At 40.7% G+C, this 20,614-nt stretch overlaps 1 protein-coding gene across 2 annotated transcripts in view; it reads right to left on the bottom strand.

Annotated features, from left to right (window-relative positions):
* Window positions 1-20,614, bottom strand: part of LOC115523726 (limbic system associated membrane protein) — a 649,474-nt gene that overhangs the window by 35,452 nt on the left and 593,408 nt on the right. For both annotated transcript variants that reach the window (XM_030329958.2, XM_030329957.1), the window contains exon 4: window positions 9,322-9,456. In XM_030329958.2, the coding sequence (XP_030185818.1) occupies window positions 9,322-9,456 (135 nt within the window). The remainder of the gene's footprint in view (window positions 1-9,321; window positions 9,457-20,614) is intronic.

Genomic DNA, 20,614 nt, shown 5'->3' with positions numbered 1-20,614 from the left:
GTTTAGACTTTGTAGAGGAAAAAGCTTACTTAGGGAAATTAGCAAAGAAAACTCTAGTAACACAAAATTCATTTAAATTTCTGCTCTTTAGCACCTGGTTCAGCTCACTCATTTCTGAATTTTGTCTTCATATTCAAAATTATTTTCCAAGTTTCCCGTCTATGGAAGACTCTGCTCTTCTTAGTTAAAAAGGATGCACAAAAGCATCAGGTTAGTGTGCAGTTTTCTCTCCCAGTTCATTTTTACATCAGCTTGGACATCTTTAAATCACTGCCAGAGAGAGGAGGAGTTAAAGCATGGTTAGACAAGCACCTCCAGCCCATGTGCAGACAGGTGTGTCAGAGTGGGTGGTAGTGGCTGTTCTGTTTTAGACTTACCTGCTCAACTTTGTTTGGCACAAAAAAGCAGTCTGATGAGCAGAAAAGAACCTTGGATTGGAAACTAGGGGTCCTGGAATTTAATTTCAGTTTGGTTGTGTGGCCCTCCCATCACACAATGTATCTTACTGAGCCTTGGTTTTATTACCTATAAAATGAGGGAACCACACTTTAATGACCTATAGTATCCCTTCCAGCTTAAAAACAAAAACAAAACAAAACAAAAACCCCAATTCTAGTGAAAACTGCCTATCCTTTCCAAATGGGCAGTTGGTATCATTACGACCTAAGTCTATTTTCCTACCCATAACTCATTTAGCCCTTAAATTACTAACTTTCAAAATTGTAACTCATTTATCTGTTCCATGGGTTAGGAGTCAGGACGAACAGTCAGAAACAGGAAACCTGAGGTCTGATTTTGACTCTTCTCTTGAATAGAACTGTGGCTGGGACAAGTGTCTGCACCAGTTTGAGCTTTTTCTTTCTCATCTTTTAAAAGAAGGAGTTAGCTTAAAAGGATCCCCAAGATTCCACTTACAATTCTTTCATTCTATGTTTGGTTATATAGATCATTAGAGTCCATTAGTTCAAAAGAAAATGGAGGGGCGCCTGGGTGGCTCAGTGGGTTAAGCATCTGACTTTAGCTCAGGTCATGATCTCGTGGTCTGTGGGTTTGAACCCCACGTTGGGCTCTGTGCTGACAGCTTGCAGCCTGCTTTGGATTCTGTGTCTCCCTCTCTCTCTGCCCCTCCCCCACTGGCGCGCGCGCTCTCTCTCTCTCTCTCAAAAATAAATAAATAAACATTTAAAAAAGACAATGGAATAATTGGTGGTAGTTGTATTGGTGGGGGAGGTATTTGTATAGAGATGGGGCATAGAATAGAGGTTAAGAGTTTAGATTTAGAGTTTGATAGATGTGAGCCCAAATCCAGGTTCTATCCCTCACTGTCCTTCCTCCTTATAGAAGATAGTACTTTATCTAGAGTTACATTTCTTCAATTTCCTCATCTATATAATGCTGGAACCAGAGGCAGGGAGGTCCACTTCAAGATTACTGAAGGAAGCCAAGATAGCCTGCGCTAGGTTTGTGATAAAGGGGCTGGACGAGAATGGGCAGATTTGCGATGGAAAGGTATGGAGCCTCAGAACTGACAAGAATAGGGGTGCCTGGGTGGCTCAGTCAGTTAAGTGTCTGACTCCTGATTTCGGCTCAGGTCATGATCTCATGGTTGTGAGATCACGCCCTACGTCAGGCTCTGTGCTGAACGTACAGCCTGTTTAAAAATTTTTTTTTTTTTACATTTATTTATTTTTGAGAGACAGAGAGAGACACAGCACAAGTTGGCGGAGGGGCAGAGAGAGAAGGAGACACAGAAGCCGAAGCAGGCTTCAGGCTCTGAGCCATCAGCACAGAGCCCGATGGCGTGGCTCGAACCCACAAACTGTGAGATCAGGACCTGAGCAGAAGTCGGACGCTTATCCGACTGAGCCACCCAGGCACCCCATGTACAGCCTGTTTAAAATTCTCTTCCTCTGGCCCTCCTTCCCCTCTCAAAAAAGAACCTATGCAAAGGAGGAGTGTCAAAGGTAACACCCAAGTTTCTGGCTTGGGCATCTAAGTGATGCCATCTTCTGAGAAAGGATATGTCAGAAGAGACATAGATGGCCACGAATGAATGCTAGTTTCCCATCCTCACCTCTTCACAGAAGCAGGTTGTTAAGCTGCCAGTGACTCCCTCCACAGTTTGCAGCATGCTGGCCAGAGAGATAATCTTGCTTGTAATTCTACTGCTTTAATTTCTCAGTTTGTAAAATGAGTTTGAACCAGTGTTTGTGAGTTTCTGGAGCCACATTGCTATGAGTGACAAACCCTTGATGATGTCTACTTTTTTGCTAAACCAGCATAATCTGGGCCCAATTACATGCTGTCCGTCTCCTCCACCTCTGGCACTCATAGCTGTGGCACCTCAATGTAATAATGCCATGATAAATGGCTTCCAGACCTCCCACCATGGGACCAGGGATGCAGGTCCCAGCTGTACAGTTTTGTGGGAGAGTTCTTCCTTGCCCTGGATGTTTCCTTCTGTGTGGTGGGAGCTTATTTCACTTCTTGCTCTGGGACCCAGAAGGAAGAAATGATTTTGAGTGAAAAATTTGGGAAGAATAAATGAGGTTTCTTCAGCTCCTCTCTTTCCTTGCTTCCTTTGCAACCAAGCTTCTGGCAGGGGACAGGGCTTCCCCTCTGCTTCTCCACAAGAAAGTCTTACCAGGACTGTATCCTTCTTACTCTCAGGTGAGTAGGCCTGCACCATTCCAGGGCTGCTGCCATGACTGGGGAAATAAGTTGTCCACACTAAGTACTACATCTTCCCATCTTGATCTCTCACAATGGGGGCCATTGAGTCTTCCATACATCTTTACTTATTTCTCAATTTGTTCAGAACCTGAATAACTAAGTAGTAAGTTATTTATTAGCCCCTCAGAGATGCCAGCATGGGAAAAGTGGCAGCGAATTAGGGTTGAACACTTTTAAGTGCACTAATTTTGGGATAGGATGACATTGGTCAATTACAAAGGCCAAACACTCGCTTCTCTCCTTGAAAATCTAGGAAATTTCTCCTACCAAGAAAACTTCACAGATAATGATAAATGTATGAAGAACTCATTGTTCCTAATATTTCTCAGATGACACAATGGTACAGGTCTGTTCACTCATGGCTTATTGGAATGAACATTTCAAATTCATTTGTAATGAATCCTGTATAGGTGAGACTAAGAAAAATTATTATAAATCACATTGCAGCATGCCTGGTGTAGTTAAAATAATAGATGTCCATGCTCAAAATATCATTATAATAAAAATTAAATGTGGCTTAATAAAAATGCTGCACAGAGGTCCATTGTAATCCTTTATGTGATTTTAGAGTAGCCTACAATTTTCAAAGGACTCTTCCAGTTTTCATTACTTAAAAATTCTGGGTTCTGAATATATTAATAAGGACTTTCTTTTTCTTTTTTTAATGTTTATTTTGAGAGAAAGAGAGAGCACACGTGCAAGTGTGAAAGGGGCAGGGAGAGAGGGAGAGAGAGAATCCTAGGCAGGTTCTATGCTGTCAGCACAGAGCCAGACATGGGGCTCGAACTCATGAACCATGAGATCATGACCTGAGTTGACACCAAGAGTTGACACTTAACTGACTGAGCCACCCACGTGCCCCAGGACTTTCTTCTTCTTATATCACTAATAACAAGAGTCTTTTGATTAGAATGAATAGGATGACAATGACAATGGCTTGGCAAACAGAGTATCATTTATTTAATTATCCTAAATTTTGGAATAATAATATAAAAAGAACAAAATTCTTAGTAAAGATCTCAATTTGTGAGCATTTACCATGTGTTAGCACTTTTCTAGGCTTTAGATGTTCTTTTTATCCAAATAGTAGCTGTCGGAGGTAAGGATTATTAACCCTAGTTTATAAATGAGAAGACAGATATACAGAGGGTTAATTACTTGTCCAAATTCACATAGCCAGAATTTGATGGAGTTTAGATTTGAACCAATGTTTTGAAGCTCATGCTTTGACCTCTCTGGGATTCCATTTGAATGAGTTCCTTTAAAAAGAAATGAATTCCTGGGGCACCTGGGTGGCTCAGTCAGTTAAGTGTCTGACTTTGTCTCAGGTCATGATCTCATGGTTTGTGAGTTTGAGCCCCGCATAAGGCTTTCTGCTGTCAGTGCAGAGCCTGCTTTGGATCTTCTGTCCCCCTGTTTCTCTGCCCCCTCCCCGCTCATGTGCTCATTAGCTCTTTCAAAAACAAATAAACATTAAAGAAAAGAAAACACTGATTAAAAAAAATAAATAAAAAGAAATGAATTCCTAATAAGGAAAAATACCACTTAGGGGAGCATAATGGTAGCTTAAAAAGTAAATGTTCTATATCTGCTTAATATTAAAGGGTACCAAAAATAGCAGAACATGCAGTACATAGTAGGTATAAACCTGCATTAGAAATTAGGAGTTGTGGGCTCAATTTCTGCCTGTGCCACTTAGGTTGTCATCTCCTAGAGATGACATGTTGATCTCGTGGAGCCCCTTACCTCTGAATGTAGATGATGGCCCCTGTGATCTGTCTCACAGGTTTGACGTAAAGATCAAATGAAATCATGTATATGAGAGCATGCTTAATACTTGAGGTGATTACATTTATTATTATTATTATTATTATTGAGAGAGAGAGGGTGCAAGTGAGTGAAAGGCAGAGAGAGAGAGAGAGAGAGAGAGAAGTGGGGCTCACCCAAAGTGGGGCTCGTGTTCACTCAGTGTGGGGCTCCTGCTCACCCAAAGTGGGGTTGCGTGACTTGAACTCACAATCTGTGAGATCATGACCTGAGCTGAAGTCAGTTGTTTAACCAACTGAGCCACCCAGGGGTCCTACATTTATTATTTTTATTACTATTATTCACATGGTAGTTTAGAAGGAAAGAGGGCTTTGGAGTTAGATCTTGGTTAGAATCCCAACTCTATCTACTATTCACAAGTTCTTTGATTTTGTGGCCAAGAATGCTTATATTCTCTAAGCTCTGTTTTTGTCCTCTCTGCAGAGGGATAATCTGATTGTCTTCCCGGGTTGGTGTGCAATGGTAGACCAAGGGGGGGAGGAGCAGAAAATGTAGGCAATAAGAAAGGTACTGTCTCCAAAGAATTTAGAAACAATAATAGAACTAACCGAAAGTTGTCTTTTTTTGTTGTTGTTAAATCACCATGGTCCAGTAATACTAAACAAACATACTAAACAATGTCAGTGATAAAGTAAATACTCCTCTTTGCTGGGGCAGGTCAGGCCCAATATACCTCCCTCCTTGGTTAGCCACTGTTGATGTGATGATTACAGTGAATCATACAAAATTTCTAACAGTCTTGGTACACTGAAGGAATTCAGAAAATTATGATTCCTGTTCACATTGCAAAATTATGGTGGAAGATTGCAGTACTCTGGATTCTTACTGAATATTTCCTCTGAAGGTCCCATAATAGAGTCATGAACATTAGGACATGTGCTTACTGAAACTATCCCAAATATAAGAATAAGCATTTCCATTGGCATGGAAAATGAATAGCTGTAGCTATGAATATCCAGAGAAAGTAGCCAGTCTGGTTCCATGTTGAGCAGTTATTTTCCTAAAGTCTCATCATTAGGTGAATTTTGAATCAAAGCACTGAAGAGTTCAGTTAAAATACATATATATTACTTGGAGACAATGGATGTCTGCAATCCCAACTGTGGGCTCTATGGTAGGTAACCTCTGCCCCTCTAATAAATGGCTATCAAACGTAAGGGTGAGCTTTAGAAATGCCAGCATCCATGTCCCCCAGCATCTGTGTTGGGTAGCTCTGGATACCAGTGTGGAGGCAGAGCTGAGTTCAAAGAGAAGTAAGTAGAGGAAAAAGAAGTTATAGCATGATAGTGTGAACCTGATTGGAGACATAGTTGTGGGAAGGTGGAAAGTAGGAATATTAGCTGGTTAATGGGATGGAAGGAAGGTTTGAGAGCTAGGGGCAGCTTTGGAGAAGAATTTCTGCAGAAATAGGAAAAGATTTCAGTACAAGAAGAGTCCAAATAAACTTAACAGTCTGCTTTTATTGAACATTTACTATGCACAAGATGTTATCCTCAGGACATTGGGCACTAAGATGAGGTAAACCCATAAGTAGGTACTTTTAATACACTGTGAGAACTGAAATTGAAGGCTTACACATAGAATTTGTTAGGAGAGGCTAGTTGTCCCTAGGGCTGGTGTCTGGAAGAAATTAGCAGCTGTACTGTAAGTAAGATACAAGAAGCCAGAAGTCCTGTCTATTGTACTAGTAATAAGCTTATTTAGTTGAAGAGATTTCAGGTCAATAATTTAGCTTCTGAAACTCCAGGACCTCTTACTACTTAGAAAATAGATTTTGCATGTCAAATGGCTATATGTAATGCTATAAACCAACTGTGGAGAAGGATTATCCAAGAGAAGCAAAAAGGAAAGACGGTAGAATCCAGCTTATGAGGTAAACAGGACAAACTGTTGTGTCTACAGCTCTTGTTTAGTGCTCTAGGATTTCAGTGCCCTGCAACAAATATCTGTTGGCGACTGAGTAAATGAATCAATGAAATGCTCATAGAAGAAAATTGTCAACATTGGGATTCTTTTTTACAGTGGTACTCAGGGTCTGTTTCATTACAATAATCTATTCAGCCACTATTTATCTTAGCCGTCCTGATCCCCTGAACTAATTCCAAGCCCTGCGTTTTGAAAAGGAAGAGGAATCCATTTAAATAATGGGACACTTTCATACTAGGTAGGCTCAGATCAAGTGATGAAGGTAAACACTGGATTTTTCACAGTAGGAACAAGTTCTGCTAGCCAGACCTGATTCTGTAATTTAATCTTGGGAGTCTTCATCTACTTAATACAACTACATTTAAATAGGACAAATTGTATGAACAGACCAACAGGTACAATGGCTAGTTGTTTTAATGTAATATAAACATAGCTTATGAAGTGTTGGTAAAAAGGTGATCACAAAGGAAATTGATACTAAATATATTTTCTAATATGTGACTGATATCATTCGCAAAGTTTGGAGAAATGTTACAAAAGCAGAGTTTACCTATGAGTTTTTTACCTACTCACTCAGTAAACATTCACTTAGCAATTTTTATAAGGTCAGGCATGTGCCAGGTGCTGCTGGTTAGGACATACAGGATGTTTAAGCTCATTATAAATCTCTGTGTGATTTGTTATTAGGTATATTTTCAGAATCTTAAGGTTCTGCCTATATTCTTCCATGGTTCACTCAACACTAGGAAAGGCTCACATCTTCATAAAAGCCTTTCTTGAAAATTATCAGTATTTTCTGCTGCTCTAAGTTACACTATGGGGACAGTCAAAAAGGAGCAATGTCAGACTAATTGCGCTAATAATAATAGGGCCCAGGCGGCTGGCTTTGATCTTGGGAACCATCTGCAATGCAGACCACTTTGATGTTTCACACAATGGAAGCATAAATATTTTCTATGTACTCCATGATTGGACTTTCAGAAATCTAATTAAGATGAAGGTCAATTAAGAGAAAATGAAATCTTGACTCTAAAAGTCAGAGAAGAGGTGGAAGATGATGGCACGGCTCTGTGTACATAAAAGAACCTAACTAACCTAATTATAAACTTATATAAACACCCAGAGAAATTGCCTTTCATGTGAAAAAAAGGTCCTAAAGCATTTTATAACATTGAGATCATTAATGTGTCTTTGAAACACACCCAGCACTGAAAAAGAATGGTAATACTGGCATTTCAAAACTCTATTACTAAAAAAAATCGCAGACAGCTACAGGATAAAAGCACTTCAGAGCTCATCAGATGTACCTCTTGCTTCTTGGAAATGATTTCCATAAGTGTCTATGGCAGAGTCCTAGGTATTGGATTCTTCTAGGTATGGTGTGAAGGAGATTTCACTGTCTGTCTCAGAAGGCTGCAAGGTTAAAATAGGGCATTGGGAAATGGTGCAGCCCAGTGTGGACCAGGTCACCTTAGGCAAGTTTCCTCACCTCTTTATGCCTCAGTTCCCAGAATTTCAAAGTCAACCTAATGATATTTTTCTCAGGAGTTTACTGTGTGAATTAAATGACAAATGTAAACCCATTAGTCCAGTGCTGCACGTGGTAGGTATTAAGAATTGAAAACTCCTTGTCTTCCTCTTTCTCCTGAGAGCATGGGCTTTAGAATCAAATGGGCCAGAGTCTGAATCCCTTTTCTTACACTTGCTTTCACACTGGAAAGGCAATTTTTACCTCCTGGGGCTTCTGTGTCTCAAACCCTAAAATGGAGTCTATTATGTACACCATGACAGGGACTTAATTTGGATCACTGGTATATAGGTAACTGCATGGAGGACTTAAGATAATGGAAAGTAACTTGTCATGGTCTGAAGTATATCTTCAAATGTGGGTCAATGTGATTGTGCATGTGTCTCTGTATGCCTTTGTGCCTGCATGTGCATGTATGTGTGTTATATGTGGATATGTATATATGGGTGTGTAGGGTATGTATTTGTGTGTGTGTGTGTGTGTGTGTGTGTGTGTGCATAGGAGGGAAGAAGTGTTAGGACATCCCTTTGTTCCTGTCACTAGCCACAATTGTGTGATGTGGGAACTTGAATTTGAGTGATGTGAAAAGTCACTCTTAACTGAACAGGGTAAACGAATTCTCTTTATTCCTTTGCTGGGTGACACACATCATATGGATCCACCCCCACCCCCTGTCTTTTGAACTACATCTAAGGATCCTTTCATCTGAGAAGTTCAAAGTATGCCCATTACCTATGCATCTTAGTGAAATCTTCATTTCTAATGCCCATACTTTGGGACAAATAGATAACCAAATTAATTTATCAGGTATCCCTAGTAGCCATCGGGGACACGTGATATCTGACCAGTGACTTGAATTTATTCTCAAGGCCAATTAGCTAAACAGCAGAGGATAGGTTATTCCCTTCTGACAAACAATGCAATAAGATAGAAATTCCAGTTTAAGCAGATATGAATTGTTTCTTTTTCCAAGGTGGTATGACCTTGTTCTCCACAAAGACCAGAATAGTGATTGCCAGATATGCTAGTGCTGTCTGATCATGTTTTCTTAATTCTGTAGTCTGAGTAAAAGACAGACTGTATTGTTAAATGCATTATGGGTTATATTTAGAGTTGGTAGAGTTGATTTATCAAATTCAAAGGCCACGTCCTGCCCTTGAATATGTCCAATGTATAAATGTGTATCCCTGACCAGAGGCGCGTCTGCTTGAAATGCAATGTTCTTTTGCTAATGGGATCTTTAGAGCTTGCTAGTGGTGGAGGTGGACCCTGGGCACACTGCACCTGCTGGCTTTTGCCATACTCACAGTTCACAGTGACCTTGACTTGTTTGACATCCGCTGAAGAGACTTCATTGGCAGCTTTGCACTCATATTTGCCTGACTGCTCCCTGGTGATGCCAAGGATCTCCAGATATTCTTCTTCTCCTTCAAATTCTCTCCCTGAAACACGGAGATTTGCATGACTGTTTTTTAGGTTTACAATGTGCAGCAGAACACCTATTTTTTTTTTCCAGAAGCAGAAAATACACATGGATTTTTAATACTTTGACAATGTATTTGTCGGAGGTAACGTTCCACAGAAGCAGACCCCACCCAAGACAAAGAGTCACATGAAAGTGATTCTGGAGGAAGTGTTCTCAGGGAAAACCAGTAGGGAAGTAGGAAAATGGGACCTCGATGAGAAAGAAGCCACGAGAGGGTAGAGGTCACATCCCATACAGGACAACTTGGCTTAATCCCTCAGGGAGCTCTGGGGAGAGCACATGCCCCACTTAAAGTTGTCCTGACCAGAAGTCAGGAAGCTGGAGTGTTAATGCATCTACACCCATGAGGGGGACAGACATCCACCCATCAGTCATTGGTTAAGGACTCAGAACAAAGTGGGAGTTGGGGGCAGGTGCACATGGTTGTAAGGGCTCAGAGGCACTACTGTTGAAGCACTGATATCATCAATTACACCATGCAGCAAAGCATTCTTCCCACCAGTTGTTATTAGGACAAGTGGCTTCCTTTTGAGAAACTGTCACTCTTCTCCCTTAGATTATGAGGAATTCTGTTCACAAAGGTCATGTTCAAAACCCTGTCTTGCAGTTATGGTTTCCTTGCTCAGTATCAAACTACATCATTACTGAGGCTTTCAGGCTATGGACCAGATCCATAAGAATACACTGGTGATGCTGTGCTTTGTGACAGACTGTGTCACATGGGCGTGAGTGGTAGGGAGCTCAATATCGTTGGCTTAATCAGTTAGGATTAGGGGTCTGGAGGCCTTTTTGGACAGTCCCACAAAGTTGGATGTGTCCATTTAGTAATGAAATTTCAAGATAAGCAGCCTTCTTTAACTCCCCTTATGTGGAGCATAATTGATTAAATGAGTTTCTTCCTGGAGAGGGATGGGGTGGGGAGAAGAAGAAGGGGAGGGGAGGAAAGGGAAAGGGAGGAAAAGATGGTGAAGAAGAAAGGGGATTGAGCAGGGAAAGAGGTTGGCCAAAAAAACCAATGGACTTTAATTCTGGCTAAATTGAACCCTCCTCACCCTAGATTACAAATCCCACTGCTGTCAGGTTAAGATGGAACAGCCTGGGAGCCTGCTAAAGGACACCGTCCTGCCCCTGTGAAGAAATCTTGCTCCCGGTCATCCTACACTAAATGGTACCAATTAATAGCTTTGCACAAATGCCACAAGCTGTTTTCCTTTTCTGGAAATTCCCCAATGGCCAAATCAACATAACCGACAACTAGCACAGAGACAAATTCACTGTCTAAATATGTCAGCCAAACCTGTTAACTAGACTCCCAATAGAACATAGAGCTTCTTTGATAACATCCTATAACACAACTGTCAGCCAAGCTTTGAGTCTTCTGTCAATTGTCACTATCACTAGTACTGAGGAAACTATGCAATCTCAACAATAAAGGACAGTAGTTATATAGAAATATATGGTTCTGGTCCTGCACATTATCTAGCACATGCTTCTACTGAAAATGTTTTAGAATTAGTCTATTAAGTAAATAACTGCGTATTATCTGTAAAAGATTTTTTTCCTCTGTGTTTTCACCTTTCTTCTTCTCCACATTTAGGCAAGCAGTCAGATGTGACTTCACATGCCACAGAAGTAGAATATGGTAGGAAAGAAAACAGAAATCTTAGGAAGGGAAATAGTCCACTCTATCGGATGAGCCGGTAAGAATTTGGACTTGGAGGAAAAAAAATTCATTCCTACGTACTTGCAACTATGGACTTGAGAGTCACGCCAGCTAATCGATGCTAAAATCTTGTAGCCAAATACAAATACCCTGAAGACAAATGGTAATGTTGACAACTGCAGGCCAAAATAGGTGTAAACTCATTAAAAAATCTGGAGTGCAGAAGTGGGATTGACAGTAAGACAACATTACTGATTTTGAGAATCATGGTGGATCGTAATGAAAGAGGGTTCAAAACGATATTGGAAAGGTGTATGATTTCTCCCATGCCCTGCCCCCACACCCATCAACCTCATTCCTGAGTAGGTACTGAGCTGTCAGTGAGAGAACAAGTGCAGTCTTCTTAGAGATGGCTAACAACACTGAAGTCTTTTTTGATTCCCATGAAATACCTAGAAATGGTGGGTAGTGAACCCCTACCTTGCAGTTTGAATTTCTGAAAGATATAAACGTGTTTCAGGAGAGGGAAAGATGACTTTTAGCAGTACAAATGAAGGCCCTACAGGTTTGGGAAGGTGGCACCTGTGAGAGTAAACATTAAGATGAACCAGAGAAAATAAAGTGGTGTTTATTGGGTTTTGGACCTGGGATTCTTACATGCCAATGTAGGTATTAATAATCCAGTCTTTCCAGGTAAGTAGATAATAAAACAGATCCTCACCAGATGAATTTTCAATCCCACAGCTCCAGGAAGACTTACCCCCAATACCACCTGAAGATGAAAGGGAGTTTCTCTTATGGGCCCCAACCATAAGGCAGGATGATCATTTGCTTCTCCCATGATAGCTCTGCTCCACTCTGCTGACTGCCTCATTCCCCAGCACACACATACACAGCTGCTTCACTAGAGTGGGGAGTCTCAGTGTGCAAACCAAATACAGGCAAGAGAAACTGGCTGTTCTTCCTTCATCTAACAAGCTTGATAAGAATTTAAAATATTAAACAACACCTCTGGAACCTTCTTGTCATTCTTCCTTGACCCCTTGGATCCTTCAGCTGAAACTTTTATACTGCCTACCACCTCTTGCTCGTCTATTTTTCTTACACCCACAGGAGACTTTGCCCACAACACATTATCTGTCCTACTTCACTTGAACACTTCTTATTAATCCATAGTGATCTGAGAGGAAATGGGAGCTTTTCTGTTGCACAGAATTTGGCTCAGATTAGTTGGTGGAGTTAGCTGAGCTGAATTAAGAAACACAAGCAGAAATTAAAGTCAGAGTCAATAAATCATATAGCTTAAGAGAATTAAGTATCGAAAGGTAGCTCAGTATGTCTATAGGAGAAGCTAGTATATCAATCCACTCCTTTTAATGATCCTCACAGAGTACTCTTTTACTGGGGAAGAAAAGGTATGCTGAATCTTCCGCTGTTGAAAAGCCGGATGGGGCATCTCTGGCCATGTCCTAAGGATGTATTTGCTGTGTGGAGTTATTGCTTCAAAAGAAGGTATGGCAATACTAACAGAGCCCCCAGGTGGAAACAGTCACCATGACCAACTGCAGTTTTTTGTTCAAAGCATGGAGTACATGTTGTTAATCTCGAGTCAGAATTCTAAAATGCCCTTGGATTCTCTTGCTCCTCTCCCTTTGCCCTTGTGTGTCTGTCCCCCTCAGGCCACCTTTCCCCTCCATGTTTTCAGTTCACTCTGACTAGCTGCTCTCAACCCAAGGGTGCTGTCCCCATTTCCCCTTTACTCTCTCAACCTTAAGAAGGCTCTGGGAATGGAGTGTGACACTTAACCTGTTGTTGAGTTCTCTGCTGGAATAAAGCCCTCTGGCTACAACGTGGGCCTTCCTCTTGTTCCTATCTATTACTTTCTGCCCTTGTATAAATGTTTACTTGAAATGCAAATTTCAATATCCTGGTATTTTAAACATCTCAACCTATTTCCACAAGCTTGCTCACGTCGCCGAGTGTTATATTTATTCTGGGATCTGGTGTTTAGTTTAAATCTCCCTTTGCTTAATGTGCTTTTGTGTCTCCTGGCAATATTCAGCTACCAGGCTAAATAACTTCTCGTCCTCCTCAGTGTATGCACCTTTCAAACTCTTGCACATAATTAGCATATCCCCTCTTAGTCACTGTTTACTCAAATTGTACATATTAGTTCTTTTAATATTTCTTCATAAGTCAGAAAGAAGGGCCTAGAGCTAATGGCAAGAGGAAAGTGTTCTCTTCTGTGCTCCCTAAAGCAGAGGCAAATCAGCCAGGAATAATGCCAATTAAAGTATGCCAGGTGACACCTTCTGAGTATAGCAGCTTTAGAGTTCTGTGCTTTGGTGAATCATGGGGACTTCAGTGTTGACTGAAGAAGTCATTTAGATTCCCAAGGTCAATCAGGCCTTTGTAAGCAAGCAGCCATTTAAAATTAAATATATTTCCATGGCACTGCTCTCTCTCCCTTTCTCTCCTTCCTCTCTCTCTCCCATTCCTCTCCTTCTCCTTCCCACATACACAGACGCATATAGACAACCAACTGTTTATTTACATATAACCATTTACTTGAACTTTTAGGAAACAGCATACAAATTCACTAACACCCAAATATTTGCTTACTAAATAGAGCAGGCCTATTCTTGAAAATCTGCAGAGATGACAAGTGCCCTATTTGAAATTTAAAAAAAAGAAAGACTACTACCCTAATAATCATTATGATATTTTTCTTTTCCTTTATTAGAGATACAGGAAATAAAATTTAGAAAACTTGTTAAAATTTGAGCATTTTAGGACTTTAAAAATGTAGAATTCCAAGGGTTTATACACGTTAGGGAATGGACAAATCATTTTTTCCCCACTATTCTGAGAAGAATCTTAGTATAACATCCCTGTAGATCATTCTTTCACAGAAGGGAAGATGGGTTTGAAATGGGGTTGACATCTTCTTTGGCTCTTCTAAATTTGAATATTTACAAGTTGCTGTAAACACATTACCTTTAACATAAACACACATACAGATGAAGGAAAAGCAAAGAAGTGGAACGTGTCTTGCAAGGCATGTGTGTGTTTGTGTGGGCCTGTGGCTGGAAAGAAGAGTGAACAGGATGAGCGAAAGCAAGCTATGAACTTCCACCTCTAAAAATAAAAGAAAAAAAGGATTGCAAATCAATGATGCCATTTGAAGTTTCCTGTGCTAACTTCAAATGCTGTAACAAGTTTCTGTTCTTACAGTACGTTTCATGTTTTCTTTTCTTTTTTTTTCCCTAAGGACATACTCACCTGTTTCTGTGTTTGCTTCCTTCCCCCCCTTTTTTTTTTTTTTTTTTTTCACATCACGTTCTACACAAACATGCTAAAAAAAATGGGAGCGAGAAACCCTGGAAATATGCCTATGATGGGGTTCTGTTTATATTTCCAGCCATGTCTCTCTCTAGGTCCTTTGAAGTTTGGTTGCTCAGCCTCACATCCCACCTGAGAGATCCTTTAGTATTTGACAGTGTTTCTGTCCAAAGGGTGAAACCACTTCTCATCCCACCTCTTACCGCCCACCCATCATGAGAGGGTTGAAGGGAGTGGTAAATGATCTGTGTCTGAAAGAAGACAGGGGTGGGGGCAGACACAGTCCTCAGAAGCAGCAATCATAGGAGAATAAGGAGACACAGGGAGGATCACTACATTGAAGAGACACAATGGTGATACAATAGGCATGATTTTAAAGAAGAGTTTGAGGATTGGAAATGAAAGAAGAAAGAGTTCTCTAGAGAATGAGGCATTTAACTATTGAGATATTGAGCTATAAGGAAAGGAAGGGGTTGGTTACTCTGCTGGAGAAATGTTCCCCATTTGAATAGGAAGACACAACAGGGTGTGGATTATGCAAATTGGCCCCATGCCTTCTGCAGCCCCAAAGGGTGTAGTTAGTACCCAGAAACCAGAGGCATGCACAATGCCAGGAAAGATTCACAACTGGCTTTGGATCTATGAATGAGCATAAGCCAAATGAAAAAGAACGCCCTGGCATCATTTTTCTTGGCATCCAGAGAGATCCAATTCATTATGGTTTGTATTTTTGCTTTCACATACAAAAAATCAGCTAGCTGACAGTTTGAGCTCAGCATCCAGCCGGAAGCTGCCATCTACACATCCTTTTTATTCCTGGGGCATGACATTCTGTTATTGTACTCATACTTAACCATTACTTACCTCCTATTTGGTGTCAGTTTTTAGAAACGGTCCTGCCTTTCTAAATGCTAGGCTTGGAATCAGGATTCCCTGCATTCTTTTTTTTCAAGGGAAATTGTATTGATAATAGCTAATCTTCCATCGTAGGGACCACATCTGGTTTTGCTCATCATTGTACCCCTCCCTATCGTGCAGCATGATGCTGGATGCTGGAGTGCTTCAGAAATATTGCAGAGTGACTGTTGAAGAAGCTGCTATTTAATAAACACATACTAGGCACTGTGCTAGGTGACTCAGATATTATCTCATTTAATTCACAATACTGTGTTAGAGTGCTTACAGATGGAAATCCAGGTTTAGAGAAGACCCTAGAGGAAATTGCCCAGGTACATAATGTGATTAAGGAGAGCTGAGGTTCGAACCGGTCTGTGGGCTTCTGGAGCCCATGTTTCTGACTAGGCATATCTACTTTTGTCGGTAGGCTGCCATGAGATGCTATAGTTAGCTGGACTCTTAGCTCTCATAAGCCACTCTATTTCTGTCTACTGAGTATCAAATGGGAGTTTGAGAATGAGAAACTCAGGGAGTTTCCAAAGCAATGCAACTCAGTTACAGATAAAGAAAGTAAAAGATAGCCTTCAGTTTTTATAAGGGCTGTCCACTTAACTTCTTAATGAAAGAATCAAATGAAGCAATATATGAGAAAACAAGTTGGTAATTTAGAAGTTTAACACCACCTACTTATTTATAGAGGTCCCACCAAAGCCACTGGTGCACACAAATGCCAGCAGCTAGCAAAGGAGATACAGTGTAGAATGGACATCTGGTATTAGGAAAGACTTACTGGGAGAAGTGAGTTTGTAGGAAGCTGAAAAACACAAGTGCAGAAAACCAGGGCTGGCAAATTGTGAAAGGGTGTGGCAATCTGGTTAGCCTGCTTGAAATAGAGTTTTCCATGCAAGAGAAATGAGCATCATGTTGTGATAGCAGGACATATGCTAGGTTGTGAGGGGTGGTGTGCAGACTCTGGATTTACTGTTTGGTACCCCTGCATCTCAATGAAGGCTCAATGGAGCCTTCTGGCACCCTCAAGGTACTGATTAAAATGCCATTTTTTGGGGCGCCTGGGTGGCGCAGTCGGTTAAGCGTCCGACTTCAGCCAGGTCACGATCTCGCGGTCCGCGAGTTCGAGCCCCGCGTCGGGCTCTGGGCTGATGGCTCAGAGCCTGGAGCCTGTTTCCGATTCTGTGTCTCCCTCTCTCTCTGCCCCTCCCCTGTTCATGCTCTGTCTCTCTCTGTCCCGAAAATAAATAAAAAAACGTTGAAAAAAAAATTAAAATGACATTTTTTATCATTTGTTTTTTCCTTCCTTCTCTCTCTCCCTCTTCCCTTCCTCCCTCCCTTCCTTCCTCCCTTCCTTCCTTCCTTCCTTTCTTCCTTCCTTCCCTACCCCCTGCTCCTTCTTTCTTTCATTTCTGGAGAAAACATGGCATATAAGCATGGAATCCCATGGAAATTCTATTTATTTAAAGTCCTTTTTATACTTTTTATATCAATACCACTTACACTTACTATCAGTTCCTTGGTGCTGAATCCTAAAATGTTTTGTGATAAGCTGCCCTGTGAATTGCTATTGAGAGTGAAGATGGTTCTTCAGAGATGACAAATAGTCATCATCAATCTTGACTAATAGGCAGTGGCTTCCTGGAGCATGATGTTGAGAAAGATTTTGAGGCAGCGTCTGGGCTCAGTGGGAAAGAGTGACGTCTGTGAGGGCAGAAGAAAGGAATGTGTGACACATACTTGGGCCTTTGCTTGCCCCAGGGTCTCTTGTAGTCCATTTGAGTTTTCTTAAGTATGAACAGTATTCTAATGCAGTGTGTATGTTGAAAGCTAATGACTTCCTGGGTTTGAATGCAATTGGCACCACTTGGGAAATTAGGAAGGAGTGCTTAACCTGGAGTGAAGATAATGAGTTACATTCTTCATGTGTTTGGTATCAGGTTTTCTTGGAACATCCTGGAGAGTACGTTCCTTAGGCACCCAGAAATATGGAGTTGCTAAGAGCCTGGGGCTACATGTGGATTAAATGTGTAATATATACATTGGTGGTAATTCAAACGCTGTAGTAGAGGCTGCAGAAAGTTAGTGTGATACAGCATGATGTCATAAAGCAAGGACTCACTGTCTTCATTTTTATTTTTCTAAGGGTTCAAGAAAGAATAGGCAAGGAGGTAAAACCAGAAAAAAAGACCTCAGAAGAGTCCTTTGGAATAAAAAAACAAAAATTCCGCTGGCGTCTGTTTTCTGGATGATTCCATAAGAAGTGGATGAGGAACACCTTAGAATTGGTAGCCAGAGGCAGCAACGCCCAAGATCTCTCAGCATTGTCATCAGAACTGTGGGTGTTACAGGACCTGTCATTAGCGATTCTGCCATGGATGAGGATTAAATATCAGAAGAGATGAGAACAGCGGTTGCTGTTTTCAAAAGTCACATAAATCAATTGGCATTTTGTAAGTGAATGTGTTAAACACAGCAGGGCAACTGCACTGTGGAAGGATTGCTAGGCAGAGTTTGCGGCTGCCACAGAAGCCTTAGAAAGGTAATTAAAACAAAGCAGGCAATAACCCCATCTGGCCCTCTGCCCTTTCATTACAGGCCTCCATGTTGCAGTGACCTCATTTGGGCTCACCCCCAAATCCTAGCCTCACTTCTTCAGCTAGCCTCACTGCTGAATGAGCTGGTTGATCCAATTTAGAGAACTCTTCTTGCTTAAAGTCAATAAATAAGTAATGAAGAGAAAAGTGGAGTGAGAAGTGGGGGTGGGTCAGAAAAGGAAATGGTATAAGTGTGAACTAAATGGATGTTCTTAGAATATTCCCATTTAACATAAGGTGGGAGGCTCAGGGCTCCACACAAATAATCATAAGGAGTCTGGCAATTTGCTTCTTGTTTTTAGACCAAAACGTATGAACCAGGAATTACCCCATCAGCACTCCATTTGGGTTGAAGGCCTGTGTGTACTAGCACACGCCCACCCCTGGCCCCCCAATCCTGGCCTGGGCTTTTGGCCTTTCAGGGAAGCAGATGGATCGCTGTGTGAATGGGGGGCCCAGCTGCAGTGTTGGGAGCACACACACTTAGAGGCGGCGTGGGTGAGCCTAGGGGCCAGCCGGTGCCTGCTCTGGAAAGCGGTGGCTCTCCAGGGCTGGGCCCACGTGCTCCTGGAAGGCTCCGAGGCTAGTGGGCCAAAGCTTAATAGGAAAACAGCAGCGATTTGTCTCCACTGCTATTTATGTTTCAAGCGCGTGACAGGCTGTCAGTGCAAGTGAGGGTCGCTAAATTTACTGCCTTTCAGATTACTGCCACAGTCTCCGACTTGACAAGTCACTTCATTTAAAAAGCACTGCGTGAGGATGTTTCCTCTACTTCTTTTTAAATAAAAACAAAGGCACAGAGAAAGGCCACCACGGAGGTTTAAACAGATGAAATGAGGAAAGTCCACCAGACTGTCTTAGCCTGATGGGAAGGCGCTACTTTCACAAATTCCCCTTAATTAAAGTGGCAGGTTAAAGGAAAGGGGTGACCCGGAACTTCTTGGTTTGACTGATTTGTGGACTGGATGATATTTTTATGATGGTCAATAAAATGAATTTTTATACCTGTTGAATTTGAATGCTTAAAGAATATTCAAGTGCAAATCCTTTCCAAACAACTGGATATAAATGAAGAATAAAACTACTTTTTTTTCCTACACTTCATTTCTTTATTCATTTATTTTCTGAGGTTTTTATAAACCAAAGAAGATAACTCTAGACAAATATAAAGAACTAACCATCGAGGGGGCAAAATAAGATGGGTACCTCCAAATGCTGAATAAGATTAATGATTCAAAATATAAATTTTTAGTAATAAAAGACCTAAATACCTAAAAATATATATGCAAGTGGGTTGTGTGTCTGAATAGCAAAATGTGGCTTCTGAAGTACGATTATAAATGGCAATTATAAGAACTAGGAAGTAGAAGAAAGAAAGTTATCCTCTCATGGAACTTACATTCTCATCAGGGATAAATACAATTGAACAGCTCTGGAAGGCCTTGACTTTCTTTCACATGAACGGAAAATGGATTAAAGGCTTTGCAAATTATATGTAAACTAGTTTTGTTAAAAACTATTGGGGCGCCTGGGTGGCGCAGTCGGTTAAGCGTCCGACTTCAGCCAGGTCACGATCTCGCGGTCCGGGAGTTCGAGCCCCGCGTCGGGCTCTGGGCTGATGGCTCAGAGCCTGGAGCCTGTTTCCGATTCTGTGTCTCCCTCTCTCTCTGCCCCTCGCCTGTTCATGCTCTGTCTCTCTCTGTCCCAAAAATAAAATAAAAACGTTGAAAAAAAAAACTATTAATCATATTTTCATCAATGATTTTAAATGCTGCTTCTATTTACATTTTGGTTTATTTCTTGATTCTTTTCTGTTTCTTGCTTCTTTCTGTCTATGCTTGGGCTAGGCGCCTACTATTTTTATTTTTTAATTTTTAATCTATGTTGGGGGAGAGTGGGAGTTTTTATACCTGTTGAATTTCCATAACTTTTTTTTCTAAGTGAACTCTACACCCAACGTGAAGCTTGAACTCATGACTCTGAGATCAAGAATCACATGCTCTACCAACTGAACCCCAGGTACCCCGTACCATAGCTTTCAATACATTTTAATTAAAGCTATGCATAGTCATTTCTCAGAATTTTCATGATCGGTTCCATATATTTTTTTCAGACGAACTTTAGAATTATCTTTTACATCAAACAGCAAATAAATATTTGGTTTTTTGATTGGGTTTATATCAGATTTATAGGTTCACTCACAGAGATATAGCTTTATAATCTTAATTCTGTCTATCCAAGAATAAGATATCATATTTAAGTCCTTATTAATCCATCAATTGTTTTTTTCTTCCTAAGTCATGAGAATTTTGCATTAAGCTTATTCTAATATATTTTATATTTTATTATTCCTTTTTACTATTATGTAACTGGTATCAATCATATTTCCTTAAAAAAACCCATAGTTTTATATGTCAATACTGCAACCAAATACCTAATGAATGATCTTTCTCTTTTATTATTGCTAAAATGGTGTTGAAGCAACAGGCTATCGCTTGTTGAGAAAAAAAAAATCATTCTCATATTATTCACCAAAACAAATTCAGATGTGTCACATAATTTAAAATTAAAATGTAAACTGTAAGGATACTAAAAGAATAGACAAT

The sequence above is a fragment of the Lynx canadensis genome, chromosome C2 (assembly GCF_007474595.2).
Source record: "Lynx canadensis isolate LIC74 chromosome C2, mLynCan4.pri.v2, whole genome shotgun sequence".
NCBI classification, from domain to species: domain Eukaryota; kingdom Metazoa; phylum Chordata; class Mammalia; order Carnivora; family Felidae; genus Lynx; species Lynx canadensis.
This window is presented reverse-complemented; position numbering and strand designations above follow the sequence as displayed.